The sequence below is a fragment of the Lutra lutra genome, chromosome 6, assembly GCF_902655055.1.
Source record: "Lutra lutra chromosome 6, mLutLut1.2, whole genome shotgun sequence".
In the NCBI taxonomy this organism is placed as follows: Eukaryota; Metazoa; Chordata; class Mammalia; order Carnivora; family Mustelidae; genus Lutra; species Lutra lutra.
Window position 1 is genome coordinate 139,444,777 of NC_062283.1, and position 22,082 is coordinate 139,466,858.

Genomic DNA, 22,082 nt, shown 5'->3' on the forward strand with positions numbered 1-22,082 from the left:
TCTCTACTAGAGACATATATTTAGAACATTAATTCAGTTCATCTAAATGAGTAGATAATTCTAAATAATATATCATGGGTTAGAAATGAAGATTGTGGGGGCGCCTGGCTGACTTGGTTGGAAGAGCACGTGACCCCTAATATTGCGGTCATGAGTTCAAGCCCGATGATGGGTATAGAAATTACATATACAAATAAATAAACTAAAAAAGAAAGAAAGAAGAAAGATTGTAGATATTTTTCCTGTACATCATCTTTATTTTTTTAAAAACATATTTTCTGTCTTAATTATATTCTACTCAAGGTAATAGAAAACAGAGTTCACATTTCTGGAGGTCTCACTCATTATTGGAAAGGACCAGTCAAGAAGACACTAAAGCCAAGAATACAACTAATTTAAAAATTACTAAACAAGAGATTTGAGAGGTGTTAATAACCACATGGATGTTGGTACTTTATTTTTTTTAAAGATTTTATTTATTTATTTGGCAGACAGAGACAGCAAGAGAGGGAACACAAGAAGAGGGAGTGGGAGAGGGAGAAGCAGGCTTCCTGCTGAGAAGGAAGCCCGATGTGGGACTCCATCCCAGGACCCTGGGATGATGATCTGAGCCGAAGGCAGATGCTTAACAACTGAGCCACCCAGGCACCCCAATGTTAGTACTTTTTTTAAAAAGATTTTATATATTTATTTGAGAGAGAGAGGACATGCATGTGTACAAGCACAAATGGGGGGAGGGGCAGATGGAGAGGGAGAGGCACAAACAGACTGCCCACTGTGTGGGGAGCCTGAGGTGAGGCCTCATTCCAGGACCCTGAGATCATGACCTGAACTTAAGTCAGATGCTTAATGAACTGAGCCACCAAGGCACCCCATGGATGTTGGTATTTTCTTAAAAATGAAAATTCAAAGGCTTTAACTGTTTTTTGTTACTATGCATATGACACAGCAGGATAATTAAGGTGTCTCCATATTACACAAATATCAGAAATCACAAATTTTATCATATGGTCACTGGCACTGCTTGTAGGGCATAAAGAGGCAGGATTCTTGCTTTTTGAGAAACAGGTACATCAAAGGTTTCAAGTTTTTGAATCATGTGTGCTGTCTCACTCATTTAAAAAGAATTCTTTCTTTTTTTTTTTCAGTTTTTAAATAACTTAAAGTGCCCAATCATAAAAATGTCCAGTAAATTTATTTGGGATTAAGTCTCTAGGTAAAAACTTTTTAAATAGAATAACTAATGATTAACTTCTTTTGATTCCATGGAGATAATATACATTTAGATAACATCAACATGTTCTTCAAGATTCTCTGCTGGGTAGAGGTTAATGTTAACAGTCTGGGAAAAGCTAACACTCCAAAGTTAAGTGGAAGACAAAGGCATACCACTCCATTAACTACTGAGCATGGACAGCATACCAGGTGCTTGGTGCAAAGTAAAATAAAATGGTTTACGACTTGACCTTTAATTATATTAACATTGGAACTATTTCTTTCAACTAAATTGGAACACAAACATTTGAAATGTCAGTTGCTGTCCGTGAGCTGGCCACCAACAAGTAGAAACTTGTTGGCAGAAGAAAAATAAAGAACGTGATTTAAAGACAATTTCATGATTGTATGTTCTTCTCTTGGTCCTCTACAGAAAATCAGTTCCAGAGTATTCATGCTTTGTTCATATTTTACTCTGACTGGTTATAATTACTAATAAAAATTTAAAAGGGCTGAAGACACTAGCATAGTAAATGCAATTTGTAAAGGGAAATACGCTTCTAAGTGATACAAACATTTGTACCTTTAACCCCCCCGCCCCATTCATGGCTGATAGACCAACTAGAATGCTGTTAAAGCATTTATTTAATGCTGTTAAAGCACATTATTTTATGAAAGGTGGATTTTAGAGTAATGACACACATTTCCATCAATTGTACAAGTGTTGCTGATTTTAGACAGATGGTGTATATGTGGGCATGCGATCAGATCTTGCATCCAAAACAAAATACCCAAATAAGAACCCCAGCTTCTCTGATTCCAAATGAAATGTGCTTTCCTCTCTATGAGCTCTACAACCTAACCTCTACAAATGCAAATACCTGGTCTAGGTCATTCCCTGAAGCCATAGTCATGCATATCCAAATGTCTACTCTGAGTAGTCAGCTGAGTATCTTAACTCTACAGCGTATCTTTGTTCATCCAGCCTAGCCCATGGGTCAATGGCACTGCTCTGCACCAGGCCTGTCAGCTGGGGTCTCTGGACTTCCTCAGCAGTGTCCTTTTCTCTCATTCCCCATATCCAACCCCCACACAAATCTGCTCTTGTTGATTTTACTTCCAAAATACATCGTGAAGAGGTCTACTATTCTTCATCACCCCTGGTAGCACCCTAATGACATAAAATATAAAAATATTCTTTGAGTCGAATCCCGGCCCTAGTTCTTGATGGCTAAATAATCTTAGAATTAATTTAACTTTTATATTGGTTTCAGATTCTGTATGTTATAATGAATACTCCTATTAATAGTGACAACGATAACAAAACTGACTGAGTACTTACTATGTTTCAGACATCGTTCGAACTATTTTACACATTTTAACGAATTTTATCCCCTCAGAACCCCTGGAGACCACAGCATGAGTGTTACTCTAATAAGCCTTAGAGACACAGCTAAGGGTATAAGGTAGCAGGGGACAAAGCCAGAATTTGAACCCAGGAGGGATGGTTTTGGAGGCTGCTCTTAATTTTTGCAAAATGAATATCAGAACAATGCTTAGCTAAGAGGTATGTCGTGAAGATTAAAGACAATAATACAGGTGAAAATTCTTTGTGAATAAAAAAATGCTACACAAATTATTCTAATTCTACTTTGTAGTTTTAAGAACACAAATTACTGAATGGCAGTGATGATTTGTCCCTTTAGACGAATATCTAGGGAATTCCACATTTCTTGGCTGATGCTACATCTGACACTTTAACAGTATTTTTTACAAATCAAAAATTTATATCAAACTCGGTCCAAATTACATGTTATCTATTTTATAAATCTTATACATTTGTTAAAAATAAAACTCAATTAGGAGCTCCTGGGTGGCTTAGTTGCTTAAGCGTCTGACTCTTGATTTCAGCTCAGGTCATGATCTCAGGGTTGTGAAATTGAGCCCTGCATCGGGCTCTGTGCTGGGCGTGGAGCCTGCTTGGGATTCTCCCTCTTCTTCTGCCCCTCCCCTCATCTCTCTCTCTTCCCTCTCTCTATAAGTAAACAAATAAATAAATAAATAAATCTCAATTAAAACTTAAGTATTCCCAAAAGATGACTTTTATTAGGAATGTAAATCAACTCAAAGTTTATCAGTAGCAGGTGCCTGGGTGGCTCAGTGGGTTAAGCCTCTGCCTTCAGTTCATGTCATAATCTCAGGGTCCTGGGATCGAGCCCCACATTGGGCTCCCTCCCTGCTCAGCGGGGAGCCTGCTTCTCTCCCTCTCTCTGCCTGCCTCTCTACTTGTGCTCTCTCTGTCAAATAAATAATTCTTTTAATAAAAGTTTATCAGTGGCTTTGGCATTTGCTGAAGTTTATAGTCAGAGGAAAAGTTTCATAAGCGGACAATTAGTTAGCTGGCAATGGAACACGAGTCTAGGGCTTACAGGCAATAAATCTGAGGAGTTAGGATTAGGAAGTAGCACTGTAAATATTTTTTTAAAGATTTATTATATATATATATATATATATATATATATAGAGAGAGAGAGAGAGAGAGAGAGAGAGAGAGAAAATATGGGGGGAGGCAGAGGGAGAGAGAGAATTCCAAGTAGACTCTGCCAAGAGTACAGAGCCTGAAGTGGGGCTCCATCTCATGACCCTGAGATCATGACCCAAGCTGAAATCAAGAGCCGGATGGTTAACTGACTGAGCCACCCAGGTGTCCCAATCGTATATGTTTCTAATGCAGGCAGAAGCAGGCCATAGTCACTCTCAGTGGCCCATGGGCACTAGAGTCTAGGGTCCTGTATTGTGGCACTTCCCACATATTTCTTTGGTCGTATGTTTTTAATAAATTTTGGTCATATGTTTTAAATTCCAATTATCAATTGAAAGTTATAATTATAGTCATATAACTTACTGGTTGAATTTAACGTTGTATTCAGCCCTTAGTTTACTTGGTTTGTTTTCTCAACCCTTCATTTCTAGGAACATAAGCCTCTTAGTTTCCTCATCCTAGGGTTCTAGTCCCTTCTTTTTCTATAATGTTCTTGCTCTTCATTGTATGTTTGAAAAAAAAAATAGGTCTATGTCATACCTCAGTAAGATACCCTGCTTGTTACTGAATATAGCTAGAGGGTTATCAACCATCTCTTGATGATGTCTTACCTGGAAATTCAGTATTTGCTGAAGTCTTTCCTTCATCTGATGACAGCGCTGATTTACTACTGAGTCTAGCAAGGACAACCTGCCCAAAAGACAACCCAAAGTGTCTTCAATGACATCCCGGTTATCACCATTCTCTGGAAATGCTTGAGAAAACAAGTTCCTGTTCTTATCCATTTCTTCAGACATTTCTTTAATATCTTTGGCAAGAGTCTAGGGTTGATAAAAGAGAAAGCACATTTCAGTGCTTGGATCTATGAATCTATATACACATCAAGTCATTTCCTCAGAGAAAGCCCACCATATCTCTCTTACTACTCAGTGGTAACTATATCTAAGGTAAGTTGACCCACTTCCACAAATATTAGGCAAGTTGCTGCTGGAGAGATTTTTCTCAGAAATTTTACATCATTAGCTAATAATGATATGTATTTGGTGAAAGGTAAGATTTGTAATGGGCTATTTAGAAAGTCTAATTTTTAGCCTGTGTTTCATGTGAAGAAAATTTGCAATACACAACAAGTTTCTACAAAGAATCCTCCATTTTTTTCTTCCTCTTACATACACAAGATAGAGGATAAAAATGCAAAACATGAGTATCTCTGGGAGCTTTTTATATCAGGCAGTTCATTTTTGTATTATGCAGCTTAGAAATATACCTAATTTGTACTTTATTAGAACTGTTTTATGTTGACCTTCCTTATACATTAATTATCCAACACCAAAATTTCAAGTGCTTTGTAATATCACATACTCACAGACACCAGCTGCCAATCTTACCTCTTGGTTGAAGAGGCAAGCTTCCGTTTCTTCTGGTAAAAGTGCTGTGGCAACAAATAAATGTTCCTCAACATCATCCAACCATGTAGAGGTAGCTGAGACCCCATCATACAACTTCTGTTCCAAGTGAATGTTCTGCCTTTTCGTCCCCCCACCCTGAGAAAAAGGGAGAGCATAGAATTAATTATAGTGCTTTGAGGACTCGAAGAAAAATACCAGGATGAGATGTGAGGGTCCAGTGGCTCTGCCCTTCAGGGCTAATCACGAGTGCTGGGTCTCGACCAGTCATGCCCAGACGTGGAACAGCTTCATGGAGACCAAGATCCATAAGGAAGCCAAGAGTGCAGCCTTACCTGAGATGAAACCTCCTCAAAGGCCTGGTTCAATCCATCCAGCAAAGATGTCACTGCAGATCTGTCTTGGGTCTGTCCATCTCCTTTGTATAGTGGCACACCAGACAGGAGTCGATTCGGCCTGCTGTAGAGCTGTAGGCAAACAGGCACACTTATGTAACAGCATATGTACTCTGTTTCGGTTTCATCATCTAGGATTACATATTGAAGCACATGCTGGAGAAAGTGTCCTTATAAAAAGCTCTTCTAGAGAAATATGACCTCTTTGATATACCATGTCCATTAAACATGGTGACCAAATTCAGCGATGGTAATGTTTCCACTGATGGACTTAAAAAATCAAAGTGGTAGGGAAAATGCTTGAACTCTATCACGGTCTTCCTCTCAACTTGTTTTCTTGGTTTTAGACTATCCATGATGAAATCATCCATCCTAGATACCAGATGTAGACTGATCCCTATGCTTTCTTCATTCACTCAACCTCCCCTACACTCTTATAGGCACATACAATGCCTGATAAAGACCATGGTGTTGCTTAGCCCTCTGACTTTTGAAAGATGTTTCCCATCAAACTCAGTTCCTATAATTTATAAAATGTCTCATTCTCACTTTGCCTTTCAGGCTGATTACTCATTATCCTCTAAACATGCCCAACTCATTTCCCACTATAACTAGAACACCCACAACATAACACCTCTTTAAAATCCATTTCCTTAAATTCCACACCTACTACCAGTAAACAAAACTGTCAGGAAAGTAGTATGAAAAAGGAGGGACTGTGGAGTTGGACAGACCCGCGTCCAAATCCCAGTTTTGCCTCTTCTTAGACACAAGACCCTGAGAAATCATCTAATTTCTCCAAGCCTTAGTTTACAGATCTACAAAGCAGAGGTAATGTCACCCTCGCCACAGTGTTGTTAGAAATAACACCTAGAACACAAATTATGTTCACTAAATGATCATCACCCTTTCTTCTTGGAAACTCTCACAGCCAAATTGCTTCTTCCTCACCTTTTGTCTCACCTCATCACGCCAAAGAGAAGAAAACCACCTCAGAGGCACTTTGTACAAATGACTAGTGATTATGGAAAGGAAGCACTCAAATGCAAAAAAAGGCCATAAAATAAAGAACATTTGATGTTTTCCATTTCCAATTCCAAAGGGCAATGAGCTATGGACCTGAACCTAAATTTTAATAGTCCGGGGTTCACAGAAGCTTGTCAGTGGCAGCAGGCAGGGCTCTTGTGGTAGGCTCCCACGGAGGATGCCGGGGTTACAGCACAGCATTGACAGAAGACATAGCTCTCTGAGATGAGGGTGATCATGGATGAGACACCCAGGAAGTCTGCAGTGCTGCATGAACCACTCAGATGCTCTAGGCCGGAGGACAACAGGTGGACTCCAGGGGATGAGCATTTAGCTGATAGAGAATATTTGCTGATTATTACTAGAAATGCCTTGGATTTATCTGACCTAGGATAGTCAGAGAAGACCGCAGTTCCTGATGTAGGACGGTAAATATCCCTTATAGTCAAAGGAATGAGGAATACTAGAACATGAAGGTGAGCTAGTGGCCAAGTCTGGGAGACCCACCTCGGAAATCAAGAATTCAGACTATGAGTCTAAATGTTTGCTCGGAATGTGGAGAAAGATTAATTCAAACAGTTAGGAAGTCCATGCGGAAGCTACAAGGCACCACGTGCCACGGTGGTAGAGGATTCTGGAATAACTACCTCCAAGAATGGAGTGCTCTGTGCTGCCCAGGGCCACTGCTGGTGGCTATGCATGTGGACGGTGACAAAGAAGGAACCTGGTCAGAGCAGGAGAGGAGTGAGAAAGGGTGGTATGCACAAGATTCTGTAAAATGAGACAGACACGCATGCATGGCTCCCCACAGATAAGGGGACACATTGTAACCTGAGGACTGTCTCCTTTTCAGGTAGTCCTGGCAAGCTGTATCTGCTTTCTTTATAGAGCCTGCTCTGCCAGTTCCTGCCTTTCACGCCTCAGATGCACTCCAGTCACTGACATCCTTCCACTCCTGGGTTCCGCCTCTCTCAGCACCAAAGCTAGCCCTAGTCAGATCAGTGAGAGAACAGCAGCTGCCTCAGATCCACAGTAAAGGACCTCAACTTTACTCTGATAACACGACTATCACAGAATCACTGAGATGAGCACTTTGGGGCCATGACCCAGGACTAGACTTCTATCTTCAAAATCCTGCTGGGTCACAACTGTGGTAAACATCGCAGGCCAGCTGGGTTCCCACCTCATGCAGTAGCTCTCTATGGGGTTGATTCCTCCGACCCTCAAATATTCTCTGGCTTCTGCTTATAGTGAGCTAATAGTTATTATCTACCTAGAACCTTCTGTTGCTATATTCATTTCCATTGGATTTGGCTTGCTTTGTGGAAACAAGTCCAACATCACACAGTACTTGCCCATCTCAGGAACAAGCTTACAGATGGGCCAGTAACTATTCTAGCTGGCCACTGACTTCCCCTTCCTTTTAGATCCACTGATGTCCCAACATGTTTCTCATTAAGATCTTCTGAAGCTATTAGGTACTGGAAATAGCAATGGGAAATAAGGTAACTTGACAATTTACTTCTAGTAAAGTAATCAAATCTGTTGCGTTTCTCTTGTCCTAGATGTGTATATTCTTGACTTCTAACCTTTATTTTCAAGATTGTGAAAAAAAAAGGGGAGCCGTTAATGATTTATGCTAATGAGTCATCAGATAGTAATCATCTCTGAGGAAAAGAGTATCTAGAAATCAAATGAATTTACACATATAAATATATAATTATTAAGGGAAACACGAAACATGCTTGCTAAGAAAAATATAAGATGAATGATTTCTTTAATGTCTTATACTTGAATTGATAATGAAATTATAGATTACTGCACAGATATATTCCATTAGCATAAGCTATACACCTTTTATATTAGTTAGTATATAAAATCAAAATGTTTGGATACCACTTGCTCCCGTTCCTGTTCCAGAACATTCTGTAGTAGCTTCTGCTTGGTACTAAATTCTTGATGTAGGCTTTCCCATTTCATTCTCATCTGGTCTTCAGCAGCTGATTTCTCCCCTTTCATCCCCAACTCCTGGGATAACACATCAGGTTTTTCGCTATTAGAAGAATAAATAATCTAAGTTTACAATGTGTGCAAAAAGGCATTAAGTTCTAGGTAACTTACTGTATGTACTAGATCTGACCTCTAAGATTGGAACTAGATTATTTTAGTCATTAGCTTACACTTTCAAACTATCAATTAAATAGAAAATTTGAGACCAACCATAAACAAATATATTCTTAACTTATACCGTAACTGAACTATGAGGACAATAATGATTTAACAATTTATTGAAAATAGCTCAGTATTAAAGATATAAGGTAATTTTAACATTTACAATCAGAAAATGTACAATTAGACTAGAGTCCTTCAACAAACAGCCCACAGAATAATTAAAAAAACCTTAAAAATTCCACTTAGTTACTGAGAGCTTTTATCCTGAGTCCAGAGAAAATGTTACAGACAAGGTCAGGACGTGGAACAGAAGTACAGAGGGAGAAAGGAAGGCACTGAGTATCATCCTTATTAAGGCAGCAGGGTGGCATCAAAGATTATGGCTTTGTGGGTGAGACAGATCTGGGTTGGAATCTCTGCCCCAGCATATTAGATCTATGACTTTGAGTAATTTGCTTCAATTCTCTGACCCTCAATTATCTCATCTTCACGATAAAGATAGTACCTATCTTGCAGAAGTATAAGAATTCAGAGAAGATATGCACAATGCCTAGAACCCTACCAGGAACATAATAGCCAATTGATAAATGGGGTCTAATGGTAAGAGTCTGGGGGACCCAAGTTCCAATTAGTAAAGACTTTTAAAGGGCTAACTAGAGGGATGCCTGGGAGGCTCGGTCAGTTAAGCATCTTCCTTCAGCTCAGGTCATGATCTCATGGGTCCTGGGATAGAGCACTGGCATATAGGACTCCCTGCTCAGGGGGAGTCTGCCTCTCTCCCTCTACCACCTTCCCTGCCCCAGCCTGTTTATGCTCTCTCTCTCATATAAATAAATAAATAAAATCTTAAAAAGTAATAATAAAATTTAAAGATTTAAACAAAATCTTTTAAAAAATCTAAAAAAAAAGACCTAACTAGAACTATGTCATCTGAAAGACATACCACATTGTAATTAATATTTCGACAGAACTTTTGCTTAAGTGAAAAAAAAAAACCAAGTTCATTAGCAGAATAATGTATACACTACCCTGAAGTCTACTCATCTCAGAAATATTGAATACAATAGTTTCCTCAGGTAAGCCTGCTGAAGTAAGTCTTTAAAAATTATCTATAAGGCTATAATGCAGGATATGCTACTTCTAGGATACAACTTAGATAATCTCCCCAACCTGCTCAGTTAGAGAGAAGCAGGAAGGTTAATGTCAGCAACGCTGGTAATAGCAAAAAAAGAGAAAAAGTGGAGCAAGGTTAATGCCCATCAATTAAAAAAAAATGGGTGAACAAGTTATTGTCACAAGATAAAATACAATTAAGCAGTTAAAATGAAAGAACTCGATCTATATGTATTAACATGGATTGGTTTTAAAAAGTAATAGCGGTCAATGTACAGAAATCAGTTGCTTTCTTATACACCAACAATGCAAATATAGAGAGGGAAATTAGAGAATCAGTTCTACTTACTATAGCACCAAGAACCATAAAATACCTTGGAATAAACCTAACCAAAGAGGTAAAGGACCTGTACTCAAAGTACTACAGAACGCTCAAGAAAGAAACTGAAAAAGACAACAAAGGATGAAAGAGCATTCCACGCTCATGGATAGGAAGAATAAACATTGTTAAAATGTCTATACGGCCTAGAGCAATGGACTTTCAATGCCATCCTGATCAAAATTCTACTGGCATATTTCAAAGAGCTGGAACAACAATCCTAAAATTTGTATGGAACCAGAAAAGACCCCGAATTGCTAAGGAAATGTTGAAAAAGAAAAACAAAACTGGGGGCATCACTTTGCCTGATTTCAAGCTTTACTAAAAAGCTGTGATCACCAAGACAGCATGGTACTGGCACAAAAACAGACACACAGACCAGTGGAACAGAGTAGAGAGCCCAGATATGGACCCTCAACTCTATGGTCAAATAATCTTTGACAACAGGAAAATATATCCAGTGGAAAAAAGACAGTCTCTTCAATAAATGGTGCTGGGAAAATTGGACAGCTATATGTAGAAGAATGAAACTCGACCATTCTCTTACACCATACACAAAGATAAACTAGAAATGGATAAAAGACCTTAAAGTGGGGAAGGAATCTATCAAAATCCTAGAGGAGAACATAGGCAGTAACCTCTTCGACATTGGCCACAGCAACTTTTTTCAAGACATGTCCCCAAAGTAAAAGGGCTTTTGGGGCTTCATCAAGATCAAAAGCTTCTGCACAGCAAAGGAAACAGTCAACAAAACAAAGAGGCAACCTATGGAATGGAAGAAGATATTCGCAAGTGACACTAGAGACAAAGGGCTGATGATACCCAAGATCTGTAAAAACTCCTCAAACTCAACACACACAAAACAGATAATTACACCAAAAAATGGGCAGAAGACATGAACAGACACTTCTCCAAAGATGAAAAAAATGTTCATCATCATTAGCTATCAGGGAGATTCAAATCAAAACCACACTGAGATAACACCTTACACCAGTTAGAATGGCCAAAATCAACAAGACAGCAAACAAGTGTTGGAGAGGATGTGGAGAAAGGGGAACCTCTTACACTGTTGGTGGGAATGCAAGTTGGTGTAGCCACTTTGGAAAACAGTGTGGAGATTCCTTAAGAAATTAAAAATAGAGCTACCCTATGACCCTGTGATTGCTCTACTGGGTATTTACCCCAAAGATACAGATGTAGTGGAAAGAAGGACCATCTGTACCCCAATGTTCATAGCAGCAATGGCCACAGTCATCCAACTGTGGAAAAAATCAAGATGCCCTTCAACAGACGAATGGATAAAGAAGATGTGGTCCATATATACAATGGGAATGTTATGCCTCCATCAGAAAGGATGAATACCCAACTTTTGTATCAACATGGACAGGACTAGAAGAGATTATGCTGCGTGAAATAAGTCAAGGAGAGAGAGTCAATTATTATATGGTTTCACTTATTTGTGGAGCATAAGGAATAACACAGAGGACATTGGGAGATGGAGAGGAGAAGTGAGTTGAGGGAAATCGGAGGGGGAGAAAAACCATGAGAGACTGTGGACTCTGAGAAACAAACTGAGGGTTTTGGAGGGGAGGGGGTAGGGGGTTAGGTGACCCTGGTAGTGGGTATTAAGGAGGGCATGTATTGCATGGAGCCCTGGGTATGGTGCATAAACAATGAATTTTGGATCACTGAAAATAAAATAAAATTAAATTTAATTTTAAAAAAAAGTAACATTGGGTGAAAGAGTGCTAAAATCATGTTGGGACTTCTAATTTCATTTGTCATGGTAGTCTCTGGCGTTTTCTGTGTGTTTTTAAAAAATAGTTTTAAATAAAAAGTTTTAAAGTCTTAATGAAATTAAATTTCTTTATTGTGATGTCCTTTGTAATGGTGGATGGCAGCACATCATTTTTAATTCATTTATGTTTGTTTAACAATCTAGTATATAACCAGGGGATAAACTTAATCACTGACACATATAAAATGCCAGCAGCAAATCAATCTTAAATGAGAACAAAACCTTTTATATCCCATGAAAAATATTCATTCCCTTTGATGTTTATATCAATTAATGTCCAGCTGAGTTTCCTTATCTATCCTTCAACAGTTCTATGCATCACATAGTACTTATTCTTTTTAAATTTGTACGCTGGAAACAAATCATGCTCCTTCCACAGAGGTTTTCTTACACAAACTACTTCATATATTTGATAGTCTTAGAAATCAGCTAATAAGTTAAAATATGAATACAAGGACTTCTTTCCCCTAGCAATGTTATTCTGTTCTTTTAAAATAATATGATATTCATTTGGTTTCTAGATATTGCTTATTTTATGTTTTTTTGTTTGGCTTATTTATGCAGATGCTTGAAAGAAATGACTGAACCGTAATCAAACTGATTTACAGGTGACTTTTCTGAAGATTTTGTATAAAAATTTAAAAATTTGTGAAATTTATCAAGTAGTCTTTAAAGTGAATACTGTGTAGAAAGGCAGCACCGCGCTGTGAATTTCTCTTTAAAATATTTTTGTATTTGAAACAGCAATTTATAGTTGTTTGTCTTTCATTTGGGTCCTTTCCAAAGCTAAAGGCCAAGGAAAGAAAAATATCATGGCAAGAAAGTTGCAGAAGATTCCTACTGTTGCTTTTTGTAACTATTCATCTGATGAGAAGGCAATGTGTGAATGGGTTCTTTGTAAAAATAGAGTTTGGCAAAAATATTCAGAAAATTGTGAAGGATGAATAAATGTTCTAGAAGAATTAGAGACAGAATAGAAAATGAAAAGCGAAGGCAGGTCTTGATTCAGAGTCAGCGTGGAAGGCACAGTGTTTCTCATGTTGCCTTTATATAGAAACACGTATTTATGGCCTTATCTGTATTTGTAAGCATGATGGACCATCAGGATTTTGAAAACTCTTTTACATTTTAACACAATTTTTACAGTTTCAAGATTATTTTAATGGAATTCCTGACTACCCATGTCACAATAGTTTTCATTTGTATCCTTTTAAATTGATAGTTATTTAATCTTATCAATATTTCTACTGTCTTTTTGTTTCATTTTTCTTTTCTTGAATGACATCCTAATTCCTATATATGTTATCATAATATGTCTATTTCAATTATGTCATGGTTTGGTTTCTATCATTTTGCACTTGCAATTCTTAAATGTAGACATATATACATATAGTCAACACTGACGTTATATGTCAGCAGCATTTCAGAAGCTTTGATTAAAATGCAAAAAATAAAAGTCTCCAAATCTATCCTCTCCAAAGTCAGCTTTTTTTTTCTTTTTAAAGATTTTGTTTATTTATTTGAGAGAGAGTGAGCGAGAAAGAGCACTAGCAGGGAGAGGGAGAAGCAGCCTGCCTGGCTGAGCAGGGAGCCTGATGAGGGGTTCGATCCCAGGATCCTGAGATCATGACCTGAGCTGAGGACAAGACACTTAATTGACTGAGCCACCCAGATGCCCCAAAAGTTAGCTTTGATATATAATCTAATAGCGAAAATGGTTCTTATCCACGCATATACTATACCTACAATTTTATATCACACTTTTACTTAGTACCACATACACATTTTCTGATATTGTTATATAATTTTTTGTTAAGATTATACATGCATAAAATTTTCCTTAGGCTTTTTTATACTAGCAGGCATTGCCTTCTTTTCTATTACTTGGTATTATAAATAATATTTCAAAAGTCATCTCCATAGCATCTATTTCCTCCTTTGGTTATTTCCTCCAGTAAATGTTCAGCATGGACAACGCTGGAGTCAGCGGCATTCGAGCTACTTGCCGAATCCCGGTTGCCGAAGGATACCACGAAATCAAAATCTTTACAAGGCACAAGCGGTTTCACTGAAACTTTTTTTAAAAAAATATTTTGGAATTTAAGGTTTTCCTCCATAGCCTCTCAGCTAGCTGCATCCTCCGCTTTCAAACCCTTCTGAGATGGAGGCGGTTGATTATCTCTGTCATCATAGAGGTGAGCACATGGAGGCTCAGGGCTGAGTTCCTTTCCCACGACGACTGCTGGAGAAATGGAATAATACCCAGACCTGACTCAAAATACTGCAACCCTGCTGTGGTTTCTCTTCTGTCCTGCCTTTTAAGTCAGAATCTCCAGCCTGAAAATTCTCCAACTTCCTTCATTTTTAACACTTGTGCTCAGCTGTGTACAAGACTTTCCGTTTCCATTCCAAATCAGCTCTTGAAACTCAATGACTTTACATGTAGAAATCATAGACAGACATCATCAAGACAAACGAAGACGTTTAGTGGGCACACACATTTATTTTTCTGAGTGATGTTAGAGATAGATAAGCTCATTTTGCAGGGAAAATACTTTGCAGTTAGATATAATCACTCAGAAACACACAGGAATGTGTTTAGAATGTATTTCTTATTTGATTCTAAAAAATGGACTCAGAAGCATCTTCTTTGGACAGATATGCTCAGCATACTGGAAAGAGGGCAAACAAGTCAGCCACCAGCCTTCATAATTACTAGCTATACTCATGTTGCACAACAAATGTTCAAAATGCAAGTAAATTTAATATCACAAAGTGAAAACAAAATTATTAAGTTCTTGCAGATGTTTAAAATAAAATTTCGAGTGAGATGTTTACATTTCTTCAAATCTGGACAAGCTGGGAGAAAGTGTTTTTGAAACATACCCAGCACTGCCAGAGGTCTCTGCAGCTGAGTGTTGGGTGAGGATTTCCTCCCCACGACTGGCTACTGACCGCAGGAGGCTCTTCTGCTCGGCTAATTCCTGTTCCAACTCCTGCTCAAGGAAAAGAAGAAATGAAAACATGTGTTACTTTGCTTATTACCTACAATCATGGTTTTATGTCTAGAAAATTCTCGGAGAATGCCTATAGTAAGTTCCTAAATTCAGATTTTGCGTATCAGGTGTGATTTAGGTAAATGCACAATCATGTCTCCAAAGTACTCTATACCTTTCTTTGGCTTTTATAAAAGGTATCTCTGAAAAATCTTGGAAAAAATTAATGGAAAAAGGAAAGAGTTCTGCTGGGCAATGGTGCCCTCAAGTGGTACACAACGCACTTTCACTTTTCAAAATCAATACTGCCTCTTGCCGCTGAGAGAAATCCTTGAGGGCAACAGCTCCCTTGAATCTCCCACTTGCTTTGTAAATTGGACAATCAACAGATTTGGTTTTACTTCTTCACTACTTGTGAAAAATGCCCCATACATAATGCTACGGTGTCAATGAGAAATCATTCTTACTCATCAAAGCTCATTTGTTTCACTAGGCAATAATTTTTAATCCTATCTTATGATGGTACCTACTGAAAAGTGAGAAATAAATTGCATTTTTAATAAGTTTTTTTTTTAAAAAACATGTAACTCAGGTTTATTTTATTTATTTATTTATTTATTTTTACCAATTCTCAAAGGCCTTTCTGAGATTACTCATTCTCTAAAATAGGCTCAAATTGGGGCAAATCTGGGAACAGAGTTGGTAACCTTCATCAGTCAGATTAAAATTGAGTGATGCTATTTGTAAACCTGAACACCACCTTTTCTTAAAGATCGGGCTTTAAAATGACCAGTCATTCCAGGGGTCAGAAGTACACTGAAGCAGTTAGCCAGGCCTTGTGTCTGTCCAAAGGGAAGATAAAGGGGCACTCTGTATTTAGTACAGAAGTCACTTGTCCACCTAAAACACGTCTCTTGAGGTGTTTGTGCGGCAGGTCTGCAGGCGACGGAGAGGTCAGAAGTGGTTTACCTTTTGTTGCTGGAGGCTGCTCTGTCGCTGGTGGGCCCACGTGGTCCGGGCTTGGGCCAGCCAGTCCTGGACCCCAGGGCTCTGGCTGGCAGTTAGGTCGGCATGGCTCTCCTCCTTCTCTTGCGCTGTGCCCTGCTTTTAATGAGGCAGAAATCAAGAGTCTTATTCCACAGAGAAACCTTAACCAAATGGAGTGAAGGCGACTTTGGTGTGGTCTGTAGAATGATACCAAAGTAGATCCATTTGGACATGAAACTAGACTTAAAAAAAAAAAAAAAGGTAACACAAACCCATCAAATTTATGGTATTTGCAGAAATGAGAACAATAAATAGATGATTATACTCAAATATTTGAGGGGGAAACTCTCTACTCAGAGGTTGGGCTTTTTTAGCTAACTGATGTGGTCACCAGATATTCCAGAACTTTTTCCATGGGAATATAACTCTAGATCTCACTTCCCTTACCATCGCCACCCAGATCAGACCCCACTGTCATCCCTTGCCACTGCTGGCGTGGATGCTGTTTGGGTAAAGGAGAAAGAAAAGAGAGATTACTTGTTACCCAGGCAGGAGTTTATCCATCCTGCATGATTATTCTGATGGAATTCGATTATTCTGATGGAATTTGATACTGCATATCGGAATGCAATTAACTCAGAATGAGAGCCCTTCTACTCATATGTGTGTGTATATATGTCAAAAAGATAAATTCTACAATCTTATGACAACTAATTCACTAAATACTTATTAAATAAGAATGCATTGTGTGTCAGCCACTGTTCTAGGCATATTTGGCCAAGAAGCCAGAGGGGCCCTGCTGGGGAGGCAGACCGTAAACCAAGAAGATGAGCTAAGAGCTACAAAGACTGTAAACTAGATAATGGGATGGAAAGTTTTCCCAGGCTGGTCAGAGAAAGTCTCTTGAGAGCAGACAAAGTGCACTGAGCACCGGGTGATGAGAAACCACCTGCCTGGCACAGCTGTAGGTGTAGGGCTCCCCTGCCCAGGCAGAGGGAAGAGCTGGACCAAAGACCGTGAAGGAAGAGAAATCGGGCATCTCAGAGAGAGCAGCAGCAGTGATGGGACCAGTGTGGCTGTGCCCCGGGGCAGAGGAGAGGGCCAGTTTACAGGTAGCTTTCATGGAGGAGGGGTCCTGCTCCCGAGCCCCAAGGCTGCTCCTCTCCAGTCCTTTGGCATCGCTAAATCTGACGATGGAATGAGAGCCCGCCGCTGCTGGTCATCCAGCCTGATCGCCCATGAAGACCTTTCTCTTCCTCTCATTTTCAGATTTTTACACTAACTATTCTGGGAGATAAATGGGGTCTATTGAACCTTCTGTCTCACTCATTAGAGTCTCATGATTAAGTTGCAAAATGTCTGAGATAACGTAGAGATCGTGGACTTTGCCGTGTTGGTATCAATGCTTGAAGTATAGTGAACTGAAGGAAACCGTGAAACCCAGAGGTAATATTATATGTAATCCTCTCCCAGATTCAGAGCCACCTTAGCTCACAGGTGACTTCCCTTCCTTTAAGATGATCCAGCTTCCCAGCAAGAGAATATGGCTTATAGAGGACAATGGGGACGCCATTGGTTTAAAGTGTGCCATTTGCATTTCACAGGACCTTCCCAATGGGGTCACTGGGGGACTGGGGGACCAGTGACACCAGTTCAGTATACTCCCCATTCCTCCAGGAATGCTGCTTACAGATAAGCCGTGATTCTCCTGAGGGTAGGAGGTATGGGGTGAGTGGCCACTCTTCAGCACGAAGCCCACACATTTCTGCATGAAACAGATTCTCTCCCATCTGAGAATGCACCATCTACTCAACATAAACTCTGAAAGATCCTGGCTTTTCTGATAAGGATAAGACAGCAGGTCAAAAGGGACCTACAGAGAATGACACCAAGGAAGTCAGCATACAAGGCTGAAAGTTGTTCCCAGTGAGAGCTGCCCCGCTGACAAAACGGTGGCCATGGCCATGACCTGCCACTTCATGTGGGATCAGGTCACTTCCCCTCTGCTTTATTCTTCAGTAAGGGTTTGTTTTCAGAGCCCAGCCTAGAGACTCACGTGGTGACTACTCAGGGACAGCACCTCACCCTTCTACATAGGTTACTACTGTTCGATTGAGAGCTACCCCCACCCCAAATTCCTCATACTGAATTTGTGCTTAGAAAAATAACGTTGGAAAAATAATGTTAGATCTTAAGAACAGCTAACTACTTTTACACGCCAGACACTTATTCAGAATCGAAGACCTAAAATCTAAGGGGAGTCATATTTTACTAATTGAATCCACAGCTTTAGAGAAACAAAAATTAAGTAGCATCAAAAGCAGATGTTTAGTACGTATTTTCTATGTGGTTAGGTTCCATTTTTCAGCTAGTAAATTTTTCTTTGACTGATTTAGTCATTTCGAAACATAAGACTTGGACCACAGGAAACAAAAAATGATTAAGAACCCAGTTCAAATTTCTTTCCCTTTCCTCAGGGGATGAGAAGGCACTGATTGAAGAAATAGAATAATGATAATTACATTCTCTTCTTGTAGGTCTGGTTACTGTTTTCTCTCCTACCTAGGAAACAGGAAGTAAGGCAGTTTTGGTCCCGAGTTCCCCAAGGGTGGGGCTACATTAGCTGTTTATTTTGGAAATAATAGAACAGTAACCACTTTTGCCAGGAACATTCTTTGGAAGATTAGTGAGGATTGGAAATGCTAAACATTAAATAAAACATTACTTTATAAAGCATTTCATTGTTTATATAGAGCAAACTCTGCTCCTTCAAAGGATGATAATGTGTGAAAATGACCTAAACTTTTTATGAGGAAAGATCCCATGTAATTCAAGAGATAGTATTACATGCCCATATGTCTATGTCCCTTCACAAAGAGAAGAAATTTCTTGGGGCGGCGGGGGCCTAAAGGGACTGGTTATTCTTTGATACATACAGAAGTCCAATTAGTTAAAAAAGATGGCCATGATAGATATGAGCACGCAGCACTGAGAAATGGTGTGCTTATGGCCATACAAGACTGAGGAAGGGGCTTCAGATCTCCTGAATCACGCAAACCCCAAACGAAAGGTACAACCTCACTGTCATCTACATTCAGTTTTTTCCCCAATCAACATTAGTTAATTTCAGATCAACTATGAATTTTTTTACATGAAGGCAAATGACCCTTTTTATGGTAACAATAATGCTCTTTCATTCCTACAGTTGGAAAAATAATCTCTTCAAATAACTTGAATTATAAAAAAAAGAAAATCAATAGTTTATATGTTGGAAACTCATTAGACAAAAGATGAGGAAATTTATAGGTACTTTAAAAATAAACAACGTTCAATTTCAATTCAGTGAAACACTATATTTTCCAGTATTTACACTTTTTACAACAGTATGCTCAGGAAGTCCTTCCATTTGTGGGCAGGGTCAGGATTTTACTCTATCTGAAGAATTTCTGTGGCCATGGGCAGTAGACCGGGTGTGAGCTCTGCAAGCGGCTGCAGAGCTCAGCCCAACCAGCCCTGACCCATCCCAGACCTAACCTTCCAACATGTCAGGAGTTCCTTTCCCCCCAGAGAATGTGGTTTGCAAACAGCTGGTGGTGTTGTTATTAGAGTCATTGCTATTTGAGCACTTCCTGTGATCATTACTTGCATTAAAATCCTCAGAATTTTTGAAAGTCGAATACTACTAATATCCTTATTTTACAGATGAGAAAACGGGTTATTTGGCCTCAAGTTCCAGGATCTTGCCCCAAGTCACCTAGTGAACAACTCGAGGTACACCAGGATGGGGACACTTTAGGACAGCAGTTGCAAAGTGACGGTCCAAGAACCCAGTCTGACTTCTGTTTGGCACACAGATTATTCTAAAGTTCTAGAATCAAATGGCAGTGTTTTAAAACTGGGAAATTTTTAGATATAAATCTGAATGTCCCTTCTCTGGAAGATCTAGCAATGCTGCCTCTAAGCTCTCATATGACAATAGCTCAAGCTGAGGAACAGCTGCTTGACATGAGACCAGCCGACCAAGGTCCTGACTGGTCCTGCTTCGCTCATTTATATGCCTGTAGTAGGCCTGAAGCCCTGGAAGTTGTGCCCTCCCCCCTTCACTCCCACCCTTCAAACCTCCTTTTAATCCTGACATGTGTCACCTGAGAATGTATCAGGCTTCCCCCTTGCTTCCTATCTGCTCTAAGAGGTAGGGCACAAGTGCAGCTTTCCTTTATATGATGATGATGATGATAATGATGTTCAATTAGCCAGTATATAGTACATCATCCGTTTTTGATGTAATTTTCAACAACTGCAGCTCTCTCAATAAGTATTCCAGATGTGGAACCTTGAAGTCTTTCCCTTTGATCTGGTTTTAGAAATAAGGTTCATTCGCATATCACCATTAGGAAAAAAAAAAAAAAAAAAGCATTCTATATTAGATTGATAATACTTTTTTTGTAAAACCAAGTAAATTACTATCAACTTTTCGTCTCAGAAAATCATCTTCATTTGTCCAATTATATTCCCTGCTCCCTAATTTTAATATTTTTAACATTTTCCTTTTTGCTTTAATTCGTAAAGTCAGATTCCATGTACATTTTAAAGTATGTACATTTAAATTTAAAAAACAGTATTTTGGGTGCCTGGGTGGCTCAGTGGGTTAAGCCTCTGCCTTCGGCTCAGGTCATGATCTCAGGGTCCTGGGATCGAGCCCCGCATCGGGCTCTCTGCTCGGCAGGGAGCCTGCTTCCCCCTCTCTCTCTCTCTCTGCCTGCCTCTCTGTCTACTTGTGATCTCTCTCTATCAAATAAATAAATAAAATCTTTAAAAAAAAATAAAAAACAGTATTTTGCCTTTGTTTGCATTTATTTAACCAATAGTGAGTTAAAATAGTCTCTTCATTTGAATCATCTCTTCATCTTTTGTCTATACCTCTATTAGGTGACCTTTTCATATTGATTTATAAAAGATGTGTGGAAATTATGGGAATTAATTCCTTGTTATGTGAATTATACAGTTTCTTCCCTATTTCTCTGTCTTTTCATTTGGTTACTATGTTTTTGGTCATATAGAACTTTTTCATTTTTGGGGCGCCTGGGTGGCTCAGTGGGTTAAGCTCTGCCTTTGGCTCAGGTCATGATCTCAGGGTCCCGGGATAGATCCCCGCATCGGGTTCTCTGTTCAGCAGGGAGCCTGCTGCCTCCCCCCTCCCCCTGTCTCTCTTTCTCTGCATGCCTCTCTGCCTACTTGTGATCTCTCTCTGTCAAATAAATAAATAAAATCTTAAAAAAAAAAAAAGGGGTGGTGGGGTTATGGACATTGGGGAGGGTATGTGTTACGGTGAGTGCTGTGAAGTATGTAAACCTGGAGATTCACAGACCTGTACCCCTGGGGCTAATAATACATTATATGTTAATTAAAAATTTTTAAAAATTTTTAAAAAAGAACTTTTTCATTTTTGTGTAGTTGTTTTTTGGTCATATAGAACTTTTTCATTTTTGTGTAGTAGTTTTAAAGAAGCTAAAATTCTGGGTGTGGAGCTTACTGACAAAGATCCTTCCCATCTTAAGATTTTTTTTTTTTTAATACTCATATATCCAGAACTTTTCAGGTTTAAGTTTTTATATTTAAATATTTGGTTCATCTGTGATGCTTTTGTTACTATAAAGAATGCAACAGGAAATCTAGCTTATCATATTTCAAGTGGTTTGCCTAATGCTTTATTATTGTTTTATCCACTGATTTGAAATACTACCTCAACCATTAATCAATTTCCCTTAAATATTGGAGTCTTTTTCTGGAATATTTATTCTGTAAATTTTTTTGTTCATTCATTTATTGTGCCAATGCCAAACTATTCTAATTATTGTAATATTGTATTTTAATATATGTTAAAATTAAATTAGCCCCTCATAACTCTTCACTTTCAGAATATTATGTTTTTTTCACATTTATTTTGTTCCAGATAAACCTGGAATAATTTTGTCACATTTTACATTATTGTGTTACATTCCAAATAACTTAAATTTATATGTTAGTACAGAAAAAAATCATCTTTTATTTAA

General features: G+C 38.8%; 1 protein-coding gene across 1 annotated transcript in view; it reads right to left on the reverse strand.

Annotated features, from left to right (window-relative positions):
* The window catches only part of SYNE1 (spectrin repeat containing nuclear envelope protein 1), a 472,480-nt gene that overhangs the window by 117,643 nt on the left and 332,755 nt on the right, over window positions 1–22,082 (reverse strand). The window contains 6 exon segments of the mRNA XM_047733936.1: window positions 4,369–4,578; window positions 5,146–5,301; window positions 5,499–5,630; window positions 8,481–8,637; window positions 14,933–15,042; window positions 16,012–16,143. Coding sequence (XP_047589892.1) covers window positions 4,369–4,578; window positions 5,146–5,301; window positions 5,499–5,630; window positions 8,481–8,637; window positions 14,933–15,042; window positions 16,012–16,143 — 897 coding nt within the window.